This window comes from Triticum urartu, chromosome 2, assembly GCF_003073215.2.
Source record: "Triticum urartu cultivar G1812 chromosome 2, Tu2.1, whole genome shotgun sequence".
Lineage (NCBI taxonomy): Eukaryota > Viridiplantae > Streptophyta > Magnoliopsida > Poales > Poaceae > Triticum > Triticum urartu.
In genome coordinates, this window is record NC_053023.1 from 554,968,808 (window position 1) to 554,990,047 (window position 21,240).

The 21,240-nt window shown below is 42.1% G+C and overlaps 1 protein-coding gene across 3 annotated transcripts; it reads left to right on the forward strand.

The window, feature by feature from the left end:
- The first annotated feature begins 550 nt into the window (after positions 1-550).
- On the forward strand, positions 551-5,271 carry LOC125533636 (phosphatidylinositol/phosphatidylcholine transfer protein SFH3-like). 3 transcript variants are annotated; one of them, XM_048697014.1, is made up of 15 exons: positions 551-643; positions 1,439-1,506; positions 1,732-2,011; positions 2,098-2,197; positions 2,305-2,571; positions 2,652-2,729; positions 2,837-2,938; positions 3,036-3,085; positions 3,190-3,283; positions 3,391-3,489; positions 3,602-3,712; positions 4,063-4,168; positions 4,253-4,599; positions 4,731-4,805; positions 4,989-5,271. In XM_048697014.1, exons 2-15 carry the CDS (start codon positions 1,461-1,463, stop codon positions 5,004-5,006), a joined length of 1,773 nt encoding a protein of 590 aa, XP_048552971.1. In that variant the 5' UTR covers positions 551-643; positions 1,439-1,460; the 3' UTR covers positions 5,007-5,271. The 3 variants fall into 3 exon arrangements, with proteins under 3 accessions (XP_048552971.1, XP_048552969.1, XP_048552970.1); XM_048697012.1 differs by having other exon boundaries at positions 589-643; positions 1,729-2,011; XM_048697013.1 differs by lacking the exon at positions 551-643 and adding an exon at positions 719-737.
- The last annotated feature ends 15,969 nt before the right edge of the window (positions 5,272-21,240 follow it).

A 21,240-nucleotide genomic window follows, 5' to 3' on the forward strand; every position in this document is an offset into this window, starting at 1 on the left:
TCCTTCAGACCGATGTGATTTGCAGCTAGTGGAGAGGGGGATTTAATTGCGTTGGAGATCAGTAAAGGAGAGGGGATTTTGCAAGGAGAGGAGCAGGCGTTTGTGCAGATGGGGATGGGGAATGAGTAATGGAGCTCAGGGGCGAAGGGATAAGGCAGACACTAGGCGTGGGGCGGTGCGTGGGGAGAAGTAAAGAAAAGAGGTGGCTACACGAGTGAGCGGCGCGACCGGCCGAAGCTTCAGCTGGTCCGCCGATTTCAAACGTTTCCCTTACAAAATAGATCGAAAGTTTCTCTCAATTTTTTTTATGAAAAAAGTAATTGAGGCTTACGCCATGTCCTCTCGTTTTTTAGAGCGTACTACTTCTAATTACAGGACTCCAGAGCGGAGAAGTAAAAAACATAATTTATTTTTTTGGATTTGACAGACTGATCATGCCCCGTCCTTCGTCAACACCACCCGTCGCCGGCTCCCTCCTACTGTCATCGTGCGGCCCTCTCCTAATTGGCGTGCGCCCCTCGCGGCGAGTTCCCGCCACCACCCACCAAAGCCTATTCTTAACGCCCTCCCCCTTCCCCTCCATTCGCCCTCTCCATCTTCCTCCCCTCCCATCCCCTCTCCTCCTGCAGCCTCCCGCCCGGAGGTAAGCCTGCCCGTGTTCTGTCATCCTTTCGAGCGGAAATCAATTAGGAACTTGTTCTTCTGCTCCGGTTCTTCGTTTCTTTCTCTCCTCTTTGGTATGTGGCGATCAGATTGCATCCGAGTGTTGCCGCAGTCTGTAATATTTGCTAGGTAGTGGTTTGAAGGGTGGAATTGACGATAAATGTACCTGTAGTTTGGTTTGGATTTCTGTGCCTTTAGTATTCCTGCGTTTATGCTTCTGATTAGAACCGTCTCATGCGTTTGCCGAAAATTTGTGTGTGCGTGTCTGTATTTGGGATCACGTCATCTGCTTCCCCACTTTTAATTTTCTTTTCAGACCCCACAAAGAGTTCTGCAAATATCAGGCCAGGTGGTGACTTGAAATCATTTTCATGCATGAATTTTTGAAATTTGGGGATTTTTTGTCAGATGAAGGAGCCCCCTGATGGCTCATCCTTATTAGTGTTTGTTTTGATTGGGTCCTTGTAACAGCTAGAGGACACTGTTCACATGGATGCCTATAGCAACCTTAATTATGTTCTCCATTTATTACCATTTTAAAGAGCATGGTGGCATTGCCGTTTAAGGAGAAGCAGGGACACGGATTAATTATTATTTTTATCGCACAACACATTCTAGTTAACATTGGGGAACATTCTAGTTAATGATTTTTGTTTTATTTGACATTGCATCAGGCAGCAGATTCCATACTTTTTGTTATGTGTACCGACTTAGCCTCTGTCCTGCGACTATTATTGTGCATAAATATTTAACCAAAGCTATCATATCTGATCAGGTCCAGATAGGGCACACCAGACATGGCAGAAGTCCTGTCAGGACCTCCCGAGCACCATCTAAGCTCTGGTGAGAATACACATCACTGTTATAAGCATTTTCATGTTGAATAAAGTGCAATATTATAACATGATAATAATTTATCTGTTCTTAGCGTATGCCCTCTTATTATTTCTTGTGGCATATTAGTTTATGCTTTCTACTCTCAGTCATGGAAAAGCAACATGATTCTTCAAAACCGAATTTATTCTATGAAACTACACAGAATCAACTAATGTATATGACTGCTAGCAGCCTTAGATACACATTATGAAGAGAAGAGGAAATCCAATGTGGAATACTCAGAAGATGAAAAGAAAGCAATGATTGTGTCACTGAAGAAAAAGGCGATGAACGCCTCACAAAAACTGAGGCATTCCATGAAGAAGGGGAGGAGGAGCAGCAAGGTGATGTCCATTTCAATTGAGGACGAGCGCGACCCTGAGGAGGTGCAGGCTGTTGATGCCTTCCGTCAGCTTCTTGTGCTCGAAGAGCTTCTACCGTCGCAGCACGATGACTACCATATGATGCTTAGGTATTTTATCCGATATAATGGCACACCATGTTACATAACTGCACTTTTCATTTTGAACAGCATTACTGAATGTTGTGATGGTGTAGGTTTTTAAAGGCAAGAAAGTTTGATGTTGAGAAGGCAAAGCAAATGTGGTCTGATATGCTGCAGTGGAGAAAGGAGTTCGGCACAGATACCCTTCTTGAGGTAATTATAGCTACTATATAGTTTGTGATACTAAACTCTGTTTTAATTAATCCCATTTGGACTGAAGGATACAAATATCACATTTTTTATCCTAAATCTCTTGTCAGGGTTTTGAATTCGAAGAAGCTGATAAGGTCGCAGAATGCTACCCTCAAGGCTACCATGGAGTGGACAAGGAAGGAAGGCCCGTCTACATTGAACGGCTCGGACAGATCGATGTCACTAAGCTGATGCAGGTTACCACAATGGAACGTTTCGTCAAGAACCATGTCAAGGAGTTTGAGAAGAACTTTGCTGATAAGTTTCCAGCTTGCTCAGTAGCTGCCAAGCGCCACATTGATCAGAGCACTACCATCCTTGATGTGCAAGGAGTCGTACGTATCTAAACAAGTTCATGGATTAGTCCGACTGTTGCAGTTTCCCTATAGCTTATTGAGATGAATCACATTTTCAGGGGATGAAACAATTTAGCAAAGCTGCAAGGGATCTCATCGGTCAGCTTCAGAAGATTGATGGTGATAACTACCCAGAGGTAATCCAAAACGGATGACAGACAATTCATCACGCTTACGTGACTAGTTTGTGCTGGATTTTGTCTAGCAAGTGCTCATTGCGTCGGTTATACATTTCTTGTACCAGACGCTGTGCCGGATGTTCATCATTAATGCAGGCCAAGGGTTCCGACTTCTCTGGAGCACAATTAAGAGCTTCCTTGACCCAAAGACCACCGCAAAGATTCATGCAAGTTTCTGTCTCTGTTAATTTTGTTCTCTAGCTATGATTCTATTTATCTTGTGTTCAGTTAAAGGACTGTTTCCTGAACTGTGCATTTGTTTAGGTATTGGGTAACAAGTACCAGAGTAAGCTTCTCGAGGTGATCGATGCCAGGTGAGAAGTAAATCTCTAATTTGTATTTATGGTTTATCAACATTATTAAACTCATAAGCTACTTATAATGGTACAATAATTGCGCATATATTTCTGTTATTCAGTGAGCTGCCAGAGTTTTTTGGTGGAACCTGCCAGTGCCAAGGTGGCTGCATGAAGGCTGACAAAGGACCATGGAAGAATCCTGAAGTCATGAAGGTAAACTCCAATCTGATCCTTTGGCCTCACATGTTATCCTATAATAGAGCATGAAATTACAAAGGACAAGGAACTAATTCATGTTTTCTAAATACTTTGATGTGAAGATGGTTCATAGTGGTGCCGGGAGGTGTGGAAAGCTCAATCTGGAATCTCTTGATGCCGGGGAGAAAATGATTTGTGCAGATAGCACCGTTTACACGAAGGTAGTGAGAAAAAGATATTCTTTCACAAAGACATAGTCACATTAACATATTTGTCAATGCATTCGGAAATAGTAGTATTTATCCATCAGATTTTGATTTTTGTAAAATGAAGAAGCAAGATCCTTTGAACGGACAAGATGAATGGAGGAACCCCGCACGTGCCCAAATTGAGCATCCTCAACTGTCGCCTGTTCATGAGGAGCTTCTTCCTGCATTGTTTCCTGTAAGTCATGTTTCTTCACTGATTTGAGAACTATCAGTTATTTAGTTAGTGTCAAACCATGCAAATAATAAAGTCCCTCATCTCTCGTGAATTAAACAAGAAGTATAATTCTCTAGGCTCAATATTCAAACTTAGGTGGCTGCTCTAGTTCCATCTCTCAAGGAAAATTATGTTACTTATTCCAGTTTTCTCAAATCATATTTACTAACAGTTGACTTGTTGCTGATATGTTAGTTATATAATAGGGAGATTAAGGCACAAACTGGTTCTAGACTTAATACTCAGATAAATTTATCGCATATGATACACATACTCAAATTTCACTTACAATTGTTATAAAAAAATGTCAGAACCCAGGATCACCATATTCCTGTGATGTTCCAATGGTTGAGAAGGCCATAGATGCCATATGCAAGAGCCATGGGTTAACAGATGATAATATTGCCCTCACTAAAGGTTAATACCACCTCTCCACCCTGAAAATCTTTTGACACAGCACTCCGTGTACCATTCCACTGACATACTGACCCTCTTCACCAGCTGTGGCAAACGTCTCTAATGCATCCAATCCACCAATGATGGGCGGCATCATGGCCCTTGTGATGAGCATTGCGACGATGCTCCGTCTGAGCCGTAACATGCCCAGGAAGGTAATTGGTGCTGCCATAGGAGCCCAAGGCACACCGAAAACTCAGGCGCAGCAGCAATCCAAGTTGTCAGCCGAGGCCGATTACACTGTCTCCGCAAAGCGCTTTGCTGATCTTGAGGAGAAGATCATTGCGCTCCTTGCAAAGCAAGCAGAAATGCCGGCGGATAAGGAGGAGCTGCTGAAGGCGGCAACCAGCCGTGTCGCTGCATTGGAAGAGGAACTTGCACGGACCAACAAGGTAATGTCTTTTCCACCTTGGTGAAAAGCAATTTCTTAGTGCACAATACCGAGGCTTCTGTGTTGTCATGTTAATTCCATTACCATCATGTGTTACTTTTCCTTAAAACATGCTTTCATGTGTTTATGCAGGCTTTGCAGGAAACTCTTGAGCGGCAACGGGAGATCATGGAATACATTGAAAAGAAAAAGAAGAAGAAAGCCAAGGTAACCAAAAAAACGCATGGCAAAACAAAAATACATCCTTCTTGACCGTAGTTTTGAGTTTTGACCATTACTAGCTGACGGAACTTCTCAATTGTGGCCAATCTTTTTATAAAAATGTATGAATCTCACTAAAAAATTGATATTAATGTGTTGAAGTTAATACTGCCTTTCGGTATTGTGCAGCGCTTGTTTCACTGGTAGATGCGAAGAATGGAATGTGATGTGTCCGCAAGAGGCTTTGGCTTGATGAGAGTGAGCTGGTTTTTTTGTCAGCAAAAAGTGATTCTAAGTGTAACATATAATGTTCTTTTGTTATTTTTCCTGTGTTGCTATATTTCATTGGTCGGAGCTTCTCAACCATGACATACATTATGCCTTGGCATACATTGTGACTATGTGGATGTGGTGCCAATCCTTTTCTTGTTGCTGTCAATGGTGGATGGAAATACATTATGCATTGACTTTATTTTGCTTGTTCTTAATCTATGTATTTCTCTTTAATTGATCAACTCTGTGCTTGTACCTTCGTTTGGTCTCCCCAAACTAGTGGTTTCTATGCTATTTTGTTTGGGCATAAAACGGCATGTGGGACGATATCGAGGAAGTGGAAGTGTTACCTTCATCTTTCACAGCATAAAACGGCATGTGGGACGGCATCGAGGAAGTGAAAGTGTTATGCTAAAGTGAGTGCGTGGACTTGATGCCAATAGTGGTGCCATGATTCCATTCATTTGCATTCCCTTAGAAAGGCTAGTAGGTTTGCATCTTGCAGTACTTGCGTCGGTGTCAACATAAAGAGGCTCCCCGCTCATGAAACTATGAAAGAACAATAGTTGATCTCTGGAAGACAAAATCATCAGCTATTGATGTGAGTTCTATTTCTTCTCCTCTCTTATTTGTCCGCCGCCTCTATCTTTCTTGCTGATAGGTTTTGGTAGCCTGTAGTCCGCTGTTTTCTGTGTCTTGATTCAAACGTAGCATAAGCATACCCGATGAATTGAAGAGTTCTATTTAGAAAACTGTAAGCAACGCTAGTAGTCTTGTGTATAATTTTATTTGCAAAAAGTCCAGAGGCCATATATCAAGTAGTACAAACCCTTACAAATACACTTTTGTAGAAATTGGTGATGGTGCTTCTGTACGTATATGGCGTGACCAGTGGATACCACATCCACTTGTGAGGTTGCCAATATCACCCCAGGGGCGCTGCCGCCTTCGGCGTATTAGCGAGCTCCTGGACGACCGAGGAAATTGGAACGTGCAACTACTTAATCAACATTTCATGTCAGTAGATGTCATGGAAATTATGAAGATCAAGGTGGTGCCACGGTTGGACAGAGATATTATCGCTTGGGCGCCTGAGCGTTCTGGATTGTTCACAGTCCGGAGTGCTTATCATCTATCATATGATGAGATTCACCGTCAGACTACAGTCGCATTGAGTAGGGCACCGGACGGGCGACGTGCCGTCTGGGCACTTATATGAAGGTGCCCTGCTCCACCAAAGGTGCGTATCTTTGCATGGCGTTTGGTCACAAATTCACTGGCAACTTGGGTGAATAAAAAATCACGGAAACTTGAGGTGTCTAACCTTTGTCCGCTGTGTGCGATGGAACCGGAGGACACGTTCCACACATTCTGTAGATGCCTATTGTCTGTTGCTTTGTGGAACGCCATACAGGAAAAATGGCTATTGCCGGACTTAGCTTCAGTGAGGAATACATGCCCTGAGTGGCTTTTTGATCTTCTGTGTAAGCTAAATGAAGATGATCGCATGCATGTGTTGATGGTGTTGTGGAGGAGTTGGTATGTACGTAATGAAATAGTACACCATAAGCTACCACCTCCAATTGAAGCTTCCTGCAGATTTCTAATTAGCTATGCTGAATCTCTTCGATGCATCAATCATTTTCGAACCACTGACATCATCAAAGGGAAGATGGTGCTGCCGCCGATTGGGTATAGTTCTACAATGATAAATACAGCAACACAACATGCAGCCACACAGTCCAGTGGTCTGCCCCGCCGGCCGGTCGCGTGAAGCTGAATGTTGACGGGTCGTTCGTTGATACCGATGGTGGATTAGCAGGAGTCGGTATGATCCTACATGATAATGACGGCAACATTATCTTCTCCGCTTGTCGTTCTATCTTGCATTGTTCTGGACCGCTCCAGGCTGAGCTGTTGGCATGTCAGGAGGGATTAAGCCTTGCTCTACAATGGTCTACTCGTCCGGTAGACATCGAGATGGACTGTATGGATGCAGTCAAGTTGATCAAGTCGCCTACCCTTGACAGATCGCCACATAGAATGATAGTTCGGGATATTAAGAGGCTCTTTGGTGAAAGGGATGTCTCTATTGCTCATGTAAGTAGGAATCAGAACATTGTTAGCCACACACTTGCTGCTTTCGGACGATCAGAGGGCCGAACTGCAGTTTGGTTGCGCTCTAAACCTGCAGACGTTCCTCTGCTATGTAGGAACAAATATTCCAATAGTTGAGCAATCAAATCCTTTTAACCCCGCAAAAAAAGAAATTGGAAAATAAATCCAAATTAGGGCTCGTTTGGTTGTCAGGTATCCCTCCCGGATCCCCGTCGAAAACCAGGGCGTGCAACCCATGGGGCAAGTCAGCCTGGGGAAAGCCCACGGCGCATTTGGTCGCTGCCCCACCACGGGCTTTCCTCCCCGATCCTCGTCATTTCCGCGGAGAAACAATCCACGCCTTATTGGGATGTTGGTGTCTTCTTTATCCTGCATCCAGCGCAGGGGCGGACCCAGGAAGAAAATTGAGAGGGGGCAATAATGTATGGCCATATTCAAGATTTAAGAAGGCGGTTGTCCATATAAATTGAAACCTAGGCACAATCACTTCATTCTCCATGAGATGGCCAAATTCATGAAAGAAAAAAACTATCAATTTGAAACAAAATGACTTATATCGGTATGTCAATTACCAGCGATGTTCCGTAGTGGGCAAGTCGTTGCCGTCTCTGGGCCTACGCCTCAGTGGAGTAAACTTGTTTACACCCAAGAGCTTCTAGAAGCAATAGCTAGGAAGCCATCAATGTAGACAAGAAGACACCGACCAGAGCAATCTGCATAGAAAAATTACCTCCCCAAGTAGAAAACGTCTTAGAGAACCTAGAACTCCTTGGTTCCCACAGACGGAGTCGGGGACCACTACTCTCACATGCTCCCCGACAAAGTCAAGGCTGGTCAACCTCCATCGATCGGAACTGGAGACGAAGGACCACGATGTACAACCATGTTGTCCGCTCCGTAGAACAACTCGACTGAGATAACCCTGTAGAAGAAAACATCGAACCCGAAGAACCAGATCTAGGGACACACCATATTCCACATGCCTTCAGGCGATAAGAAGAAGCATCACCGAAACGATGGTGGGGCAGGAGACATTATTCCACGCCGACGGCAACACCATCGTCTCGCCACTGCCGAACGGAGATAAATAGTAAATTTATTTTTAACCTTACCACACTGAGTCGAAGCTCTGGGGTCCTCGCCCCCTCCCATCTCCGAAGCTGCAGACGAAAGGAGTGGGAGACCTCGGACTTGCGGGGGTAGGGTAGATCAGTCATGCCGAGGAGGATGGGCGGAAAGAAAGACCAGTGTGGAAGACGTATATAATCGTGTGTACATCTTGTGTTACAGACAAATAGGACGGCATGTGGCCCCGTTCCATGATATCAACGAAGCAAAAAACTAGTATACACCTTCTATACCTTAGCTTTTAAGAAGAGTTGAGACGTCGACTAAGATATGTCTATCGCAACACTTAAATTTTAGAAGTCTTATAAAAGAGTTTTAAAATTACTTCTTTTTAGACAGTCTTACAAGATTATTTTTTCTGAAAAGAAAAAAGAAAGGGACCGGCTAGATGTAAATTGACTGGAAATTATATTTGAGCAAGTCACTTTTTTTTCTCAAATACTCCAGTCACTTTTCTTGTAGGCTAGTTACCAGCTCGACATGCAGACGTACGCATCCTCATGAGGTAGCTCTTGATGGCTGCATTGTAGGCTAGTTAGCTTTGTATCCTGACCATGGTGGCTATACACATTCAGAATTCATTGCGAATTTTTATTCTAAACACAGAAGCTCAACCTCATGTAGTAACACTGATAATATAGACTATTCATTAGGAATTAAGAGCAACATTGATAATCTTCAGGTTCAGTCAAAAATTCAGAGTTACGGTTAGTGGAACATATATAATATACAAGAATAAACATATAATGTAGTGAAACTTATGCAAAAAAGAAGTTCTTTAAAAAAGGAATAGATTAGTAGCATTAGTATTACCTATAAATAAAAAAGAAAAAGAAATGAAAACTAAAACAAATAACAAATATTCACACAATATGCAAGAATGAACGTATAATAGTTTTATTTTGCAAAATATAAGTTTTCCAAAAAAGAATAAATTAATGGTATTGGTATTTGAGCCATGACATCTCTAATTCTAAAAATCAAAATAATGAAGTTTTCAAAGAAAAAATGACTTAGTGGCATTAGTATTAACCTTCGAGAAGAAAAATAGTAAAATAATAAAAAAAATTACACAAAAATTGCAATTTTGTTATAATATGAAAGAATAAGCATATAATAGTGGAATTTTCATACAAACAAAGTTTTATAAGGAGGAATGAATTAGTAGATTGGTACTAACCTTTTAGAAGAATGAAAATAAAGAACAAAATAAGAAAAATCAACACCAAAATAATGGAGTTTCTAAGAAAAATTGAATTACCGGCTTTGATATTACCCATTAAGAAGAAAGAAAAAGAAAATAAAATAAATAATGACAAAACTTGCACATAATTTACAAAAAAAATTACATTTTGTTATAATATGCAAGAATAAGTACTATATAATAGTGAAATTTTGGCAAAACGGAATTTTGCTAAGAAAAAATGAATTAGTGGCATCGGTATTAACCTTAAAGAAATATAAAATAAAATAAAGCTAAAATCAAATCAAATTAATGTAGTTTTCTCAGAAAAATAAATTAGTGGCATTAGTATTAACCTTTAAGAAGAAGAAAAATGGAATGAAACTAAGAAGAAAAAATACAAAATTTGCACACAATTAACGCTTAAATTATGCCTTTTTATAATAATATGCGAGAATAAGCATATAATAGTGATTGTTTTGCAAAAATGAAGTTTATCAAAAAGCAATGAATTAGTGGTATATGTATTACCCTTAAAGAAGAAAGAAAGTAATATAAAAACTAAAACAAAAATCCAAATGATAAAGCTTTCTAATGAAGAATGAATTAATGGTATTGGTATTACCCTTTAAGAAGAAGAAAATAATAAAACAAAAATTGCACACAATTTACACATAAATTGCACACTTTCAATATATGCAAGTATAAGCATGTAACATCGGAATTTTCACAAAAATGAAGTTTGCTAACAAGACTGATTAGTGGCTAGCTATTGCCCTTAAAGGGGAAAGAAAAATGTAATAAGAATTAAAAAAATTAAATAATGAAGTTTTTAAGGAATAATGAATTAGTGCATTGGCATTACATTTCAAGAAGAGAGAAAATGGAAATAAAATCTAAAACAAACAATGACAATATTTACAACAATGTTGATGTAGGGTGGGATCCTAGATGGCCTATCTTTCACAAAAGGAGCGGACCCCGCGATGAACATGATGAACACGAGGGGAAACACGAGGGGGAACACGAGGGGAAACATGAGAGAAACACTAAAACCAACAAGAATGATCACACATATGCTAGATTCTCGAACACAAAAGAGTTCACACGATCCACGACCAACAAGGGACGATACACGGTAACCGGTTCTTCTCCAAAGGAGGTCTTGATGGGGCCGCCCAAAAGGGGGTCCTGAATCCAAGGGAATCTTCTCCGTAGAGGGGTCGCGGTCTCTCTCAAGGAGTAGATCTAATGTGGATGAGCGAGGCTCTATCTCTAATATGAGCTATCCCAACGCTAACCCTAGAAAAGAGGAGGAGGAGGTCTATATATAGTCTTAGAGGTCGAAGGGGTACATGGGCTACGGCCCACACGAAATCAGCACACAGGCGTCGTACATCCGGTGGTTACCGGTCGTCCGGAGGCTCGTGAGGGTCCGGACATCTAGTGCTCGTCGGGCGTCCGTAGATTCGGCTCGGATGTGCTTCGGTCGGACGTCCGGTCGGGGTCAGATGTCTGGGGCGTCGGTCGTCCGGTGGTCTTCGAAAGTCCGGCGTTTTGGCTCGGGTGTGGTAGCGCCGGTCGTCCGGTGCCTGGAGTTCGTCGGAAGTCCGGGGTTCGCCGGTCGTCCGGTGACTGGGAGTTTCGAGCAGTCCTTCTTCTTGTCCATTGAGCTTGGTGTCCTCGCCGTCTTGTCCGTCGGGTGTAGCTGATCCGTGGCTTTCCTCCAAGTACCTGATCACACATGGGGTTTCTGCTTGAGGTAGTAGCCATGTATCATGCATAGAAAGTGGTAGTTCGAAGAGGAATGAGTTCACCTTATCTTCAATAGCCTTTGCTCGTGCTCTTGTCATTGGTCCAAGTGGTGTCGTAGGGGACGTAGGTAGGTCCATGGGGATGACCTTGGGATGCTCCGCGTCATCTCCTCTCCCTTGGGAAAGATCCGACCTCGGATCAAATTCTTCATCACCATGGTAGGGCGAGAGATCCTTGACGTTGAAGACGTCACTCACGTTGTACTTGTCATGCGGGAGGTCGATCTTGTAAGCATTGTTGTTGTAGCATGCAAGCACCTTGAAGGGTCCATCCGCTCGTGGTAGAAGTTTGGACTTGCGTTCATTGGGGAAGCGGTCCTTGCGAAGGTGTAGTTGTTGATGTTGAGCTTGGTCGCAAGTCGTTGTACTTGACGCTTGATGGTGAGCCTTGTATCTTCATGCACCTTCTTGAGATGGTTCACACGTGCACTTGCATCCATATTGATGCGCTCTTGTAGTGGTAGAGGAAGAATGTCCAATGGGGACAATGGGTTGAATCCGTAGACGACCTCGAAGGGGGACTTGCCGGAAGTTGAGTGTCTTGCGCGGTTGTAGGCGAACTCGGCAATAGGTAGACACTCCTTCCACTCCTTGTTGTTCTTCTTGATTAGCACGCGAAGTAGAGCGGAGAGTGTGCGGTTGGTCACCTCCGTTTGGCTGTCGGTTTGTGGATGGTAAGCCGTGGAGAAGAGTATCTTGATTCCGAGCTTGGCGCATAGGGTCTTCCAAAAGTAACTCAAGAACTTGATGTCGCGGTCCGAGACAATCGTCTTTGGCACTCCATGTAGGCGAAGTATTTCCCTACAAAAGAGATTGGCAACATGTGAAGCATCGTCTATCTTGTTGCAAGGAATGAAATGTGCCATTTTTGAGAATCTATCCACAACAACAAACACGGAATCCATTCCATTTCTAGTTCTAGGCAAACCCAGCACAAAATCCATGCTAATATCTTCCCATGGTTTATACAAAATTGGAAGAGGCATATAAAGACCATGGGATTGAGCATTAGACATAGCTTTGCGACATGTAGAGCATCGGTTGGTGAAGCGGTTGACGTCGCGAAACATCATGGGCCAATAATAGTTCTTGGAGAGTGTAGTAAAATTCTTGTCGCATCCAAAATGTCCCATTAGTCCTCCTCCATGAGATTCTTGCAAAAGCAACAAACGAAGAGAAGACTCGGGGATGCATAGTTTGTTAGCTCTCATAAGATAACCATCTTTGATAATAGCGATCCCAAGAGGTATGCATCAAACACTTGTCATAAGGAATAGAAAAAGTAGGATCATGCTCATACAAGTATTTTATGTGCTCAGAGCCAATGACATCTAATTCAAGTTGAGTAAAAAGCATGCATATGTGGAAAAGAGCGTCCGCCACAACATTTTCCCTACCTTTAATGTACTTGATGATATAAGGAAATGACTCAATGAATTCACTCCATTTAGCATGACGCTTGTTCAACTTAGTTTGACCCTTAAGGTATTTAAGCGTTTCATGGTCGGTATGAATGACAAACGAAAGGATCGAGAAGAAGTGTCTAGAGGGGGGTGAATAGACTCTTGGCAAGAAAATTTGCAGTTTTTAAATTCTTTAAGTTGAGTGGAGTTTTAGCACAAGTTCGAACATTCACAATACATATCAAGCAAGCATGATAAGAGTATATGAGCAGCGGAAAGTAAATCATGCAAGTTGCAAGAATGTAAAGGGATGGGATTGGAGTGTGCAAACGCAATTGGAGACACGGAGATTTTTGGCGTGGTTCTGATAGGTGGTGCTATCGTACATCCACGTTGATGGAGACTTCAACCCACGAAGGGTAACGGTTGCGCGAGTCCATGGAGGGCTCCACCCACGAAGGGTCCACGAAGAAGCAACCTTGTCTATCCCACCATGGCCATCGCCCACGAGGGACTTGCCTCACTAGGGTAGATCTTCACGAAGTAGGCGATCTCCTTGCCCGTACAAACTCCTTGGTTCAACTCCACAATCTTGACAGAGGCTCCCAAGTGACACCTAACCAATCTAGGAGACACCACTCTCCAAAAGGTAATAGATGGTGTGTTGATGATGAACTCCTTGCTCTTGTGCTTCAAATGATAGTCTCCCTAACTCTCAACTCTCTCTCTCATAGGATTGGATTTGGTAGAAAGATGATTTGAGTGGAAAGCAACTTGGGGAAGGCTAGAGATCAAGATTTATGTGGTTGGAATGGAATATCTTGACCTCAACACAAGTGTAGGTGGTTCTCTCTCAGAAAATGTATGATGGAAGTGTAGGCATGTTCTGATGGCTCTCTTCATGAATGAAGAGTGGGTAGATGGGTATATATATAGCCTCCACACAAAAATCTAACCGTTACACACAAATCACCAAACTCGGTGGGACCGAAGTATAAAACTCGGTCGGACCGATTAGGTTCATAATGTGACCGTTTGGCATTTCGGTGGGACCGACATGATCAACTTGGTGGGACCGATATGCAAGGGTTAGGGTAAAGCCTTATCTCGGTTGGACCGATTACACAAACTCGGTGGGACCGATTTTGGTAATAAGCTAAACAGAGAGTTGGCCAAGCAAACTCGATGGGACCGATTTCATATTTCGGTTAATGCAATAGGCAACAGAGAGTCTTCAAGCCCATCTCGGTGTGACCGAGATCCCATCGGTGATACCGAATTGATTAGGGTTTCTGGCAGTGGCTATGTCAAGTGGACTCGGTGGCGCCGGATAGGAATTTTCGGTGGGGCTGAGTTTGACTTTTGGTTTGGGACAAATGTGGATGTGAGAAAGTGGTTGAGGGCTTTGGAGCATATCACTAAGCACTTTGAGCAAGCAAGCCATTAAGCACCACCTCATCCCCTCTTAATAGTTTTCGCTTTCCTATGGACTCAATGTGATCTTGGATCACTAAAATGAAAAATGTAGAGTCCTAAGCTTTGAGATTGAGCCAGTCCTTTGTCCTTATCATCTCAAAGGGGTTCCATATCCTCTAGTCCATGCCACTCCATTGTTGAACTTATCTGAGACATACTAAATGAAAGCATTAGTCCAACAAGAGATATGTTGACATTAATTACCAAAATCACCCAGGGAGCACTTGTGCTTTCAATCTCCCCCTTTTTGGTAATTGATGACAACATACATCAAAGCTTTAGATAAAGATATAGAGAATAACAAGTAAAGCTTTGGAAAGACATGTAACATGCATAGGCTCCCCCTATATGTATGCAATCATGTAAATATGGAATATAAGAGCATGTGAATGCATAAGCATGACAGAGTAAGCAATGTGTTACATGTATCTTGGCTATATGCATCAGAGCAAAAGATGTGAATATAGAAAATGTACCTACATGATCATGAGTCCTTCTTGCAAACAGTATGTACATCATCAAGAAATCCTCATGTACATGAGTGTGATGCATATACTTACCTTGTGGTCTTGAGTTGGCTTACGAAGGAATGAACCTGAGTAAACAAGGTTAGATAACACAGATACATCTACTAGCCAGAGCAAACAAAAGGAACCACAAGAGTACCAAGATTGGGATGACATGTAGAGAGTGAGTACTGAGTACTCTATTGGATGTAGACATGTCCCCAAAAGGTAAAGATATGCAATGAATTCAAAGATCTTCTTCCCTAGCAGTCTTTCTCCCCCTGAATCTTGTATTGGATAATGGGAGAATGTAGGGAAACAAAATCAGAGCAAAAACAGATCATAAACATAAACATAACATAGACATGTCTTTCCCCTCTTAAAGACATGTGACTTCTCTCCTCTTGAACACCAAGCATCTGGGGCCTCTGATGTGATTTCTCTCTTCCCCCTTTTATTCTCTCTCCCTCTTTGAGGAGAATAAGCTTTGATGTGATCTCTCTCCCCCTTTTACATCAGTTTCCAAGAAGGGATCTTCTGGAGTGTGAGGCAAAATGTTTGGTCCTTGAGTCACAGAGCAAAGCAACATATAGATTGTGATGCTGGTAGAGGACAAGAATCATCGAGTGGAGCTGGAACAAAAGAGTAGGAACAAGTGGCAAATTGTCTTCTCTGCGGTGAAATCGGTGATACCGAGTTGTAGGCTTCGGTGGTACCGAATTGGTTCGATCGGACCAAAAGCAACAGATCGGTATGACCGAGTTCAACACAGAGAGAACACTTGTCACCTCAGCTCACTAGGCAAATAAGATCTCACAAAGATTTGCAAGGAATTTATTGAAGGATTTGCAATAAATTGGATGCAGAAAATGCAGAACTAAATAGATACAAAAATATAGATGAAGTTTTTTTGATAAAGGAAAGGGAGTAAATATGCAAAGGACAAATGCAAAAACTCAAGGAAACACTAGAGAACTTCATCTAGAATTGGGCGGTGACAAAGTCACCTATGTTAGAGTATATTGACTAAGGAGTCAAGCGAGAACACTTGATCATAAGTCATACTCATCATTTAAGCTCAAAATGGGGTTACCATTTTTTGTTTAAGCATTTGATGTATTCTCATCTTGTTGAGTTGCTTTGACCTATTATTTGAGGTTAAGCTTTTCTAAGATGGAATGGCATACCTTGGGTGGTGGTGTTGATCCTAGTCATGTAGTTGAACTTGTGTGGGTTGCTCAAGGTTGATGTAGCTCATCAAGAGTTGGGAGCACCACTTGTAATTGGAGTTCATCTACCTACATGGATTAGTCTTGCAAGGAAGAGCACTTGTGTATCCAACATGACAATCATGAAACTTGATACCAATGAAATTTGATATATAGAATTTGTCAAAGGATATGTTGAAGGATTTCATGCTTCCTCATCATCAACCACCATTGTGTAGAGACTTGGTGATGTAGAGATTGCTCAAGATGTGAGTGAGTTGCAATCTCATAGATTTAGATCCCCCAAGTACCTACAAGGGTTAGATAACATGCAAGGGTGCAAATATATCCAAGACATATGAATATCATCATAAGAGAAATATCAAGGATTAGTCATGGATTCATGCCTTGCATGTATCCAAATGGAGTTCCTAATCCAAGTTTGAAGCATCAATGATGTTCAATTCACCTCTCAAACGGCAAAAGACTTTCTCGTCAAGCGGTTTGGTGAATATATCCGCCAATTGCTTATCGGTACGAACATGCTTAGATCAATGTCCCCTTTAGCAACATGATCTCGAATGAAATGATGACGAACTTCAATATGCTTAGTTCGAGAATGTTGCACGGGATTGTGAGCAATATTAATAGCACTTTCATTGTCACAAAGCAATGGAACATGTTTCACATTGATCCCATAATCTTTAAGAGTTTGGGTCATCCAAAGTAATTGAGCACAACATGAACCGGCGGCAATGTATTCTGCTTCGGCGGTGGATAAGGATACCGAGTTTTGTTTCTTGGAAGACTAAGACACAAGAGATCTACCAAGGAATTGACAAGTACCCAAAGTGGACTTCCTATCAACCTTGTCTCCGCATAGTCCGAGTCGGAATAGCCAACAAGATCAAAAGAGGACCTCCTAGGATACCAAATGCCAAAATTTTGTGTATGTACTAAGTATCTCACTATCCTTTTCACAGCCTTAAGATGACATTCTTTAGGGGCCGCTTGATATCATGCACACATGCACACACTTAGCATAATATCGGGACATGATGTCTACTACACAACCTTCTTCTTGTAGACGTTGTTGGGTCTCCAAGTGCAGAGGTTTGTAGGACAGTAGCAAATTTCCCTCAAGTGGATGACCTAAGGTTTATCAATCCATATGAGGCGTAGGATGAAGATGGTCTCTCTCAAACAACCCTGCAACCAAATAACAAAGAGTCTCTTGTGTACCCAACACACCCAATACAATGGTAAATTGTATAGGTGCACTAGTTCGGCGAAGAGATGGTGATACAAGTGGTATATGGATGGTAGATAAAGGTTTTTGTAATCTGAAAATATAAAAACAGCAAGGTAACTAATGATAAAAGTGAGCGTAAACGGTATTGCAATGCGTTGAAACAAGGCCTAGAGTTCATACTTTCACTAGTGCAAGTTCCCTCAACAATAATAACATAATTGGATCACATAACTATCCCTCAACATGCAACAAAGAGTCACTCCAAAGTCACTAATAGCGGAGAACGAATGAAGAGATTATGGTAGGGTACGAAACCACCTCAAAGTTATTCTTTCCAATCAATCTGTTGGGCTATTCCTATAAGTGTCACAAACAGCCCTAGAGTTCGTACTAGAATAACACCTTAAGACACAAATCAACCAAAACCCTAATGTCACCTAGATACTCCAATGTCACCTCAAGTATCCGTGGGTATGATTATACGATATGCATCACACATTCTCAGATTCATCTATTCAACCAACACATAGAACCTCAAAGAGTGCCCCAAAGTTTCTACCGGAGATTCAAGACGAAAACGTGTGCCAACCCCTATGCATAGGTTCATGGGCGGAACCCGCAAGTTGATCACCAAAACATACATCAAGTGGATCAATAGAATACCCCATTGTCACCACGGGTATCCCACGCAAGACATACATCAAGTGTTCTCAAATCCTTAAAAACTCAATCCGATAAGATAACTTCAAAGGGAAAACCCAATCCATTACAAGAGAGTAGAGGGGGGAGAAAACAACATAAGATCCAACTATAATAGCAAAGCTCATGATACATCAAGATCGTACCACCTCAAGAACACGAGAGAGAGAGAGAGAGAGAGATCAAACACATAGCTACTAGTACATACCATCAGCCCCGAGGGAGAACTACTCCCTCCTCGTCATGGAGAGCGCCGGGATGATGAAGATAGCCACCGGAGAAGGATTCCCCCTCTAGCAGGGTGCCGGAACGGGTCTAGATTGGTTTTCGGTAGCTACGGAGGCTTCTGGCGGCGAAACTCCCGATCTATTGTGCTCCTCGATCGTTATAGGGTATATGGAGATATATAGGCGGAAGAAGTACGTCAGGGGAGCCACGAGGGGCCCACGAGGGTGGAGGGCATGCCCCCTGCCTCGTCGCTTCCTCGTTGCTTCCCTTACGTGGACTCCAAGTCTCCCGGGTTGCTTTCCTTTCAAAAATAAGTTCCGAAGTTTCAGGTCAATTGGACTCCGTTTCATTTTTCTTTTCTGCATACTCTAAAACAAGGAAAAAATATAAACTGGCACTGGGCTCTAGGTTAATAGGTTAGTCCCAAAAATAATATAAAAGTGTTTAATAAAGCCCATAAACGTCCAAAACAGATAATATAATAGCATGGCACAATCAAAAATTATAGATACGTTGGAGACGTATCAAGACGGGAGGCACATAGATATAACAATGATCCAATCATAGAGCGGTAAACCTTTTGGTCAACCGATTTGTCGTCCTTGGTCAAATCAAGATGTCCACTAGTTGGCATGGGAGTTTGCATACATTTGCTTTCTTGCATGTTGAACTTCTTGAATAAGTCCTTGGTATACTTTGTTTGAGAAAAAAAGGTGCCTTCCTTAGTTTGCTTGATTTGCAACTCAAGAAAGAACTTGAGTTCACTCATCATAGACATCTCAAACTTCTCCGACATTACCTTTCCAAACTTCTCACTAAAATGAGGGTTAGTTGAACCAAATATGATATCATCAACAAAAAATTTGGCATAAAAATAATTCACCATTAACCCTTTTAGTAAAAAGAGTAGAGTCTATCTTTCCAACCACAAATCATTTCTCAATAAGGAACTTGGTTAAGCATTTATACCATGCTCTAGGAGCTTGTTTAAGACCATAAAGAGCTTTGTGAAGTTTGTAAACATGATCGGGTTTCTTAGAATTGACAAAGCCGGGAGGTTGTTTAACATAAACTTCCTCTTCAATTTCATCATTTAGAAAAGCACTTTTAATGTCCATTTGGTATAAAGTGGTATCATGGTGATTAGCATAGGCAAGTAAGATGCGGATGGACTCAAGTATAGCAACGGGGGCATATGTCTCACCGTAGTCCATACCTTCGACTTGAGTGTAGCCTTGGTGACTAGACGAGCTTTGTTGCGGACGACTTGACCATCTTCGTCTTGCTTGTTGCAAAACACCCATTTGGTACCAGTGATGTTGTGGTTGTTGTCGGGCTTCTTGGCCAATGTCCACACTTGATTTCTCTCAAAGTTGTGTAGCTCTTCATGCATGGCGTTTATCCAATCTCGATCTTCCAATGCTTCTTCAACCTTCATAGGTTCAATACTAGAGATGAATGAATAATGTTCACAAAAATTAGCCAAACGAGTTTTAGAGCGAGTGATTCTCCCAGTTTGAATATCATTGAAGATTTGTTCGACGGGATGATCTCTTGAGACTCTTGCTCGAACTCGTGGGAGCTTTTGTTTGGGTCGGGGTGGAGCATCTTCTTCATCATCTCGTTCTTCTTCTTGGCCTTCTTCATTATTGGCGTCGTTGTTCTCTTGTCTTGGTGGAGAAGGAGGTTGATGAGTTTCATCTTGGTGTACTTCCTCGTTTTCTTCATCTTGGTGTGTCCCACTCGTGGATGCTTCCATGTCGACTCTTGGTTCACCTTGTCGTGAGGTGGAAACCTCCACTTGGACGGACGAGGTACTCTCCTTCACCTCCTTTGGTCGAATCTTTCCAATAGACAAGTCTTGGATTGCTTCCGAAGGGTCTTTATCTCCTACATCAATTGGCAATTGCTCTACTTACAAGCCGTTAGATTCATCAAACTTCACATCTACCGTCTCTTCAACCTTTCGGGTGAAATTGTTGTAGACACGGTAAGTGTGAGAGTTTGAGCCATAACCAAGTAGGAAACCTTCATGAGATTTAGGAGCAAATTTAGAACGATGATGCTTATCAAGAATGTAGCACTTTGAGACGAATACTCGAAAGTATCCAACTTGGGGTTTGTTACGGTGAGAAGCTCGTATGCCGTCTTGCCGAGTAGCTTGTGAAGATACAAGCGATTTGTTGCATGACAAGCTGTCTCAACCGCTTCCGCCCAAAAGTGTTTTGGAGTCTTGTACTCATCAAGCATCGTTCTCACCATCTTAATAAGAGTTTGATTCTTCCTCTCAACAACTCCATTGTGTTGAGGCGTGTACGTAGCTGAGAACTCGTGTGAATTCCCTTCTTCGTCAAGAAAGGTGTCCACATTTGCGTTCTTGAACTCCGTTCCATTGTCGCTGCGAACCTTCTTGTTTTTCACTTCAAATTGATTTTGGGCCTTCCTAGCGAAGCTCTTGAAGATCTTTTAGACCTGCGATTTATCATCAAGAAAGAACACCCACGTAAATCTTGAAAAATCATCAACTATAACTAGACCAAATGAGTTACCACCGAAACTCTTGTAGGCACTGGGACCAAAGAGATCCATACGAAGTAGCTCGAGCGGTCTTCTCGTGGTCATAATGTTCTTCACGGGGTGAATTCCTCCAACTTGTTTTACTGCTTGACAAGCACTACAAAGTCTATCCTTGTCAAATATAACATCTTTTACTCAAAGTATATGATCACCTTTAATAAGCTTATCAAGATTTCGCATGCCCACATGCCCTAACCTTCTATGCCACAACCAGCCTTTCGAAGATTTAGCAATTAGGAAAGTTCTAGGTTGAGCCTTTCTAGTGAAATCAACAATATATAGATCACCTCTACGTGTGCCGGTAAAGACCATTTTATGATTATCTCTACGAAACACTTGGAAATCGACTTCAGTAAATAGGACATTGAAACCAAAGTCAGCAAGTCTAGATATTGAAAGTAAATTGTAGCCAAGAGATTCAACGAGCATAACATTTTTTATGGAGCTATCATGCGAGATGGCCACCTTACCAAGGCCAGCCACCTTACCCTTTGAGTTATCACCAAAAGTGGCATACTTTCGAGGGCCATCGTTTTGAGCAAGCTCACAAAACATATCTTTGTCTCCGGTTATATG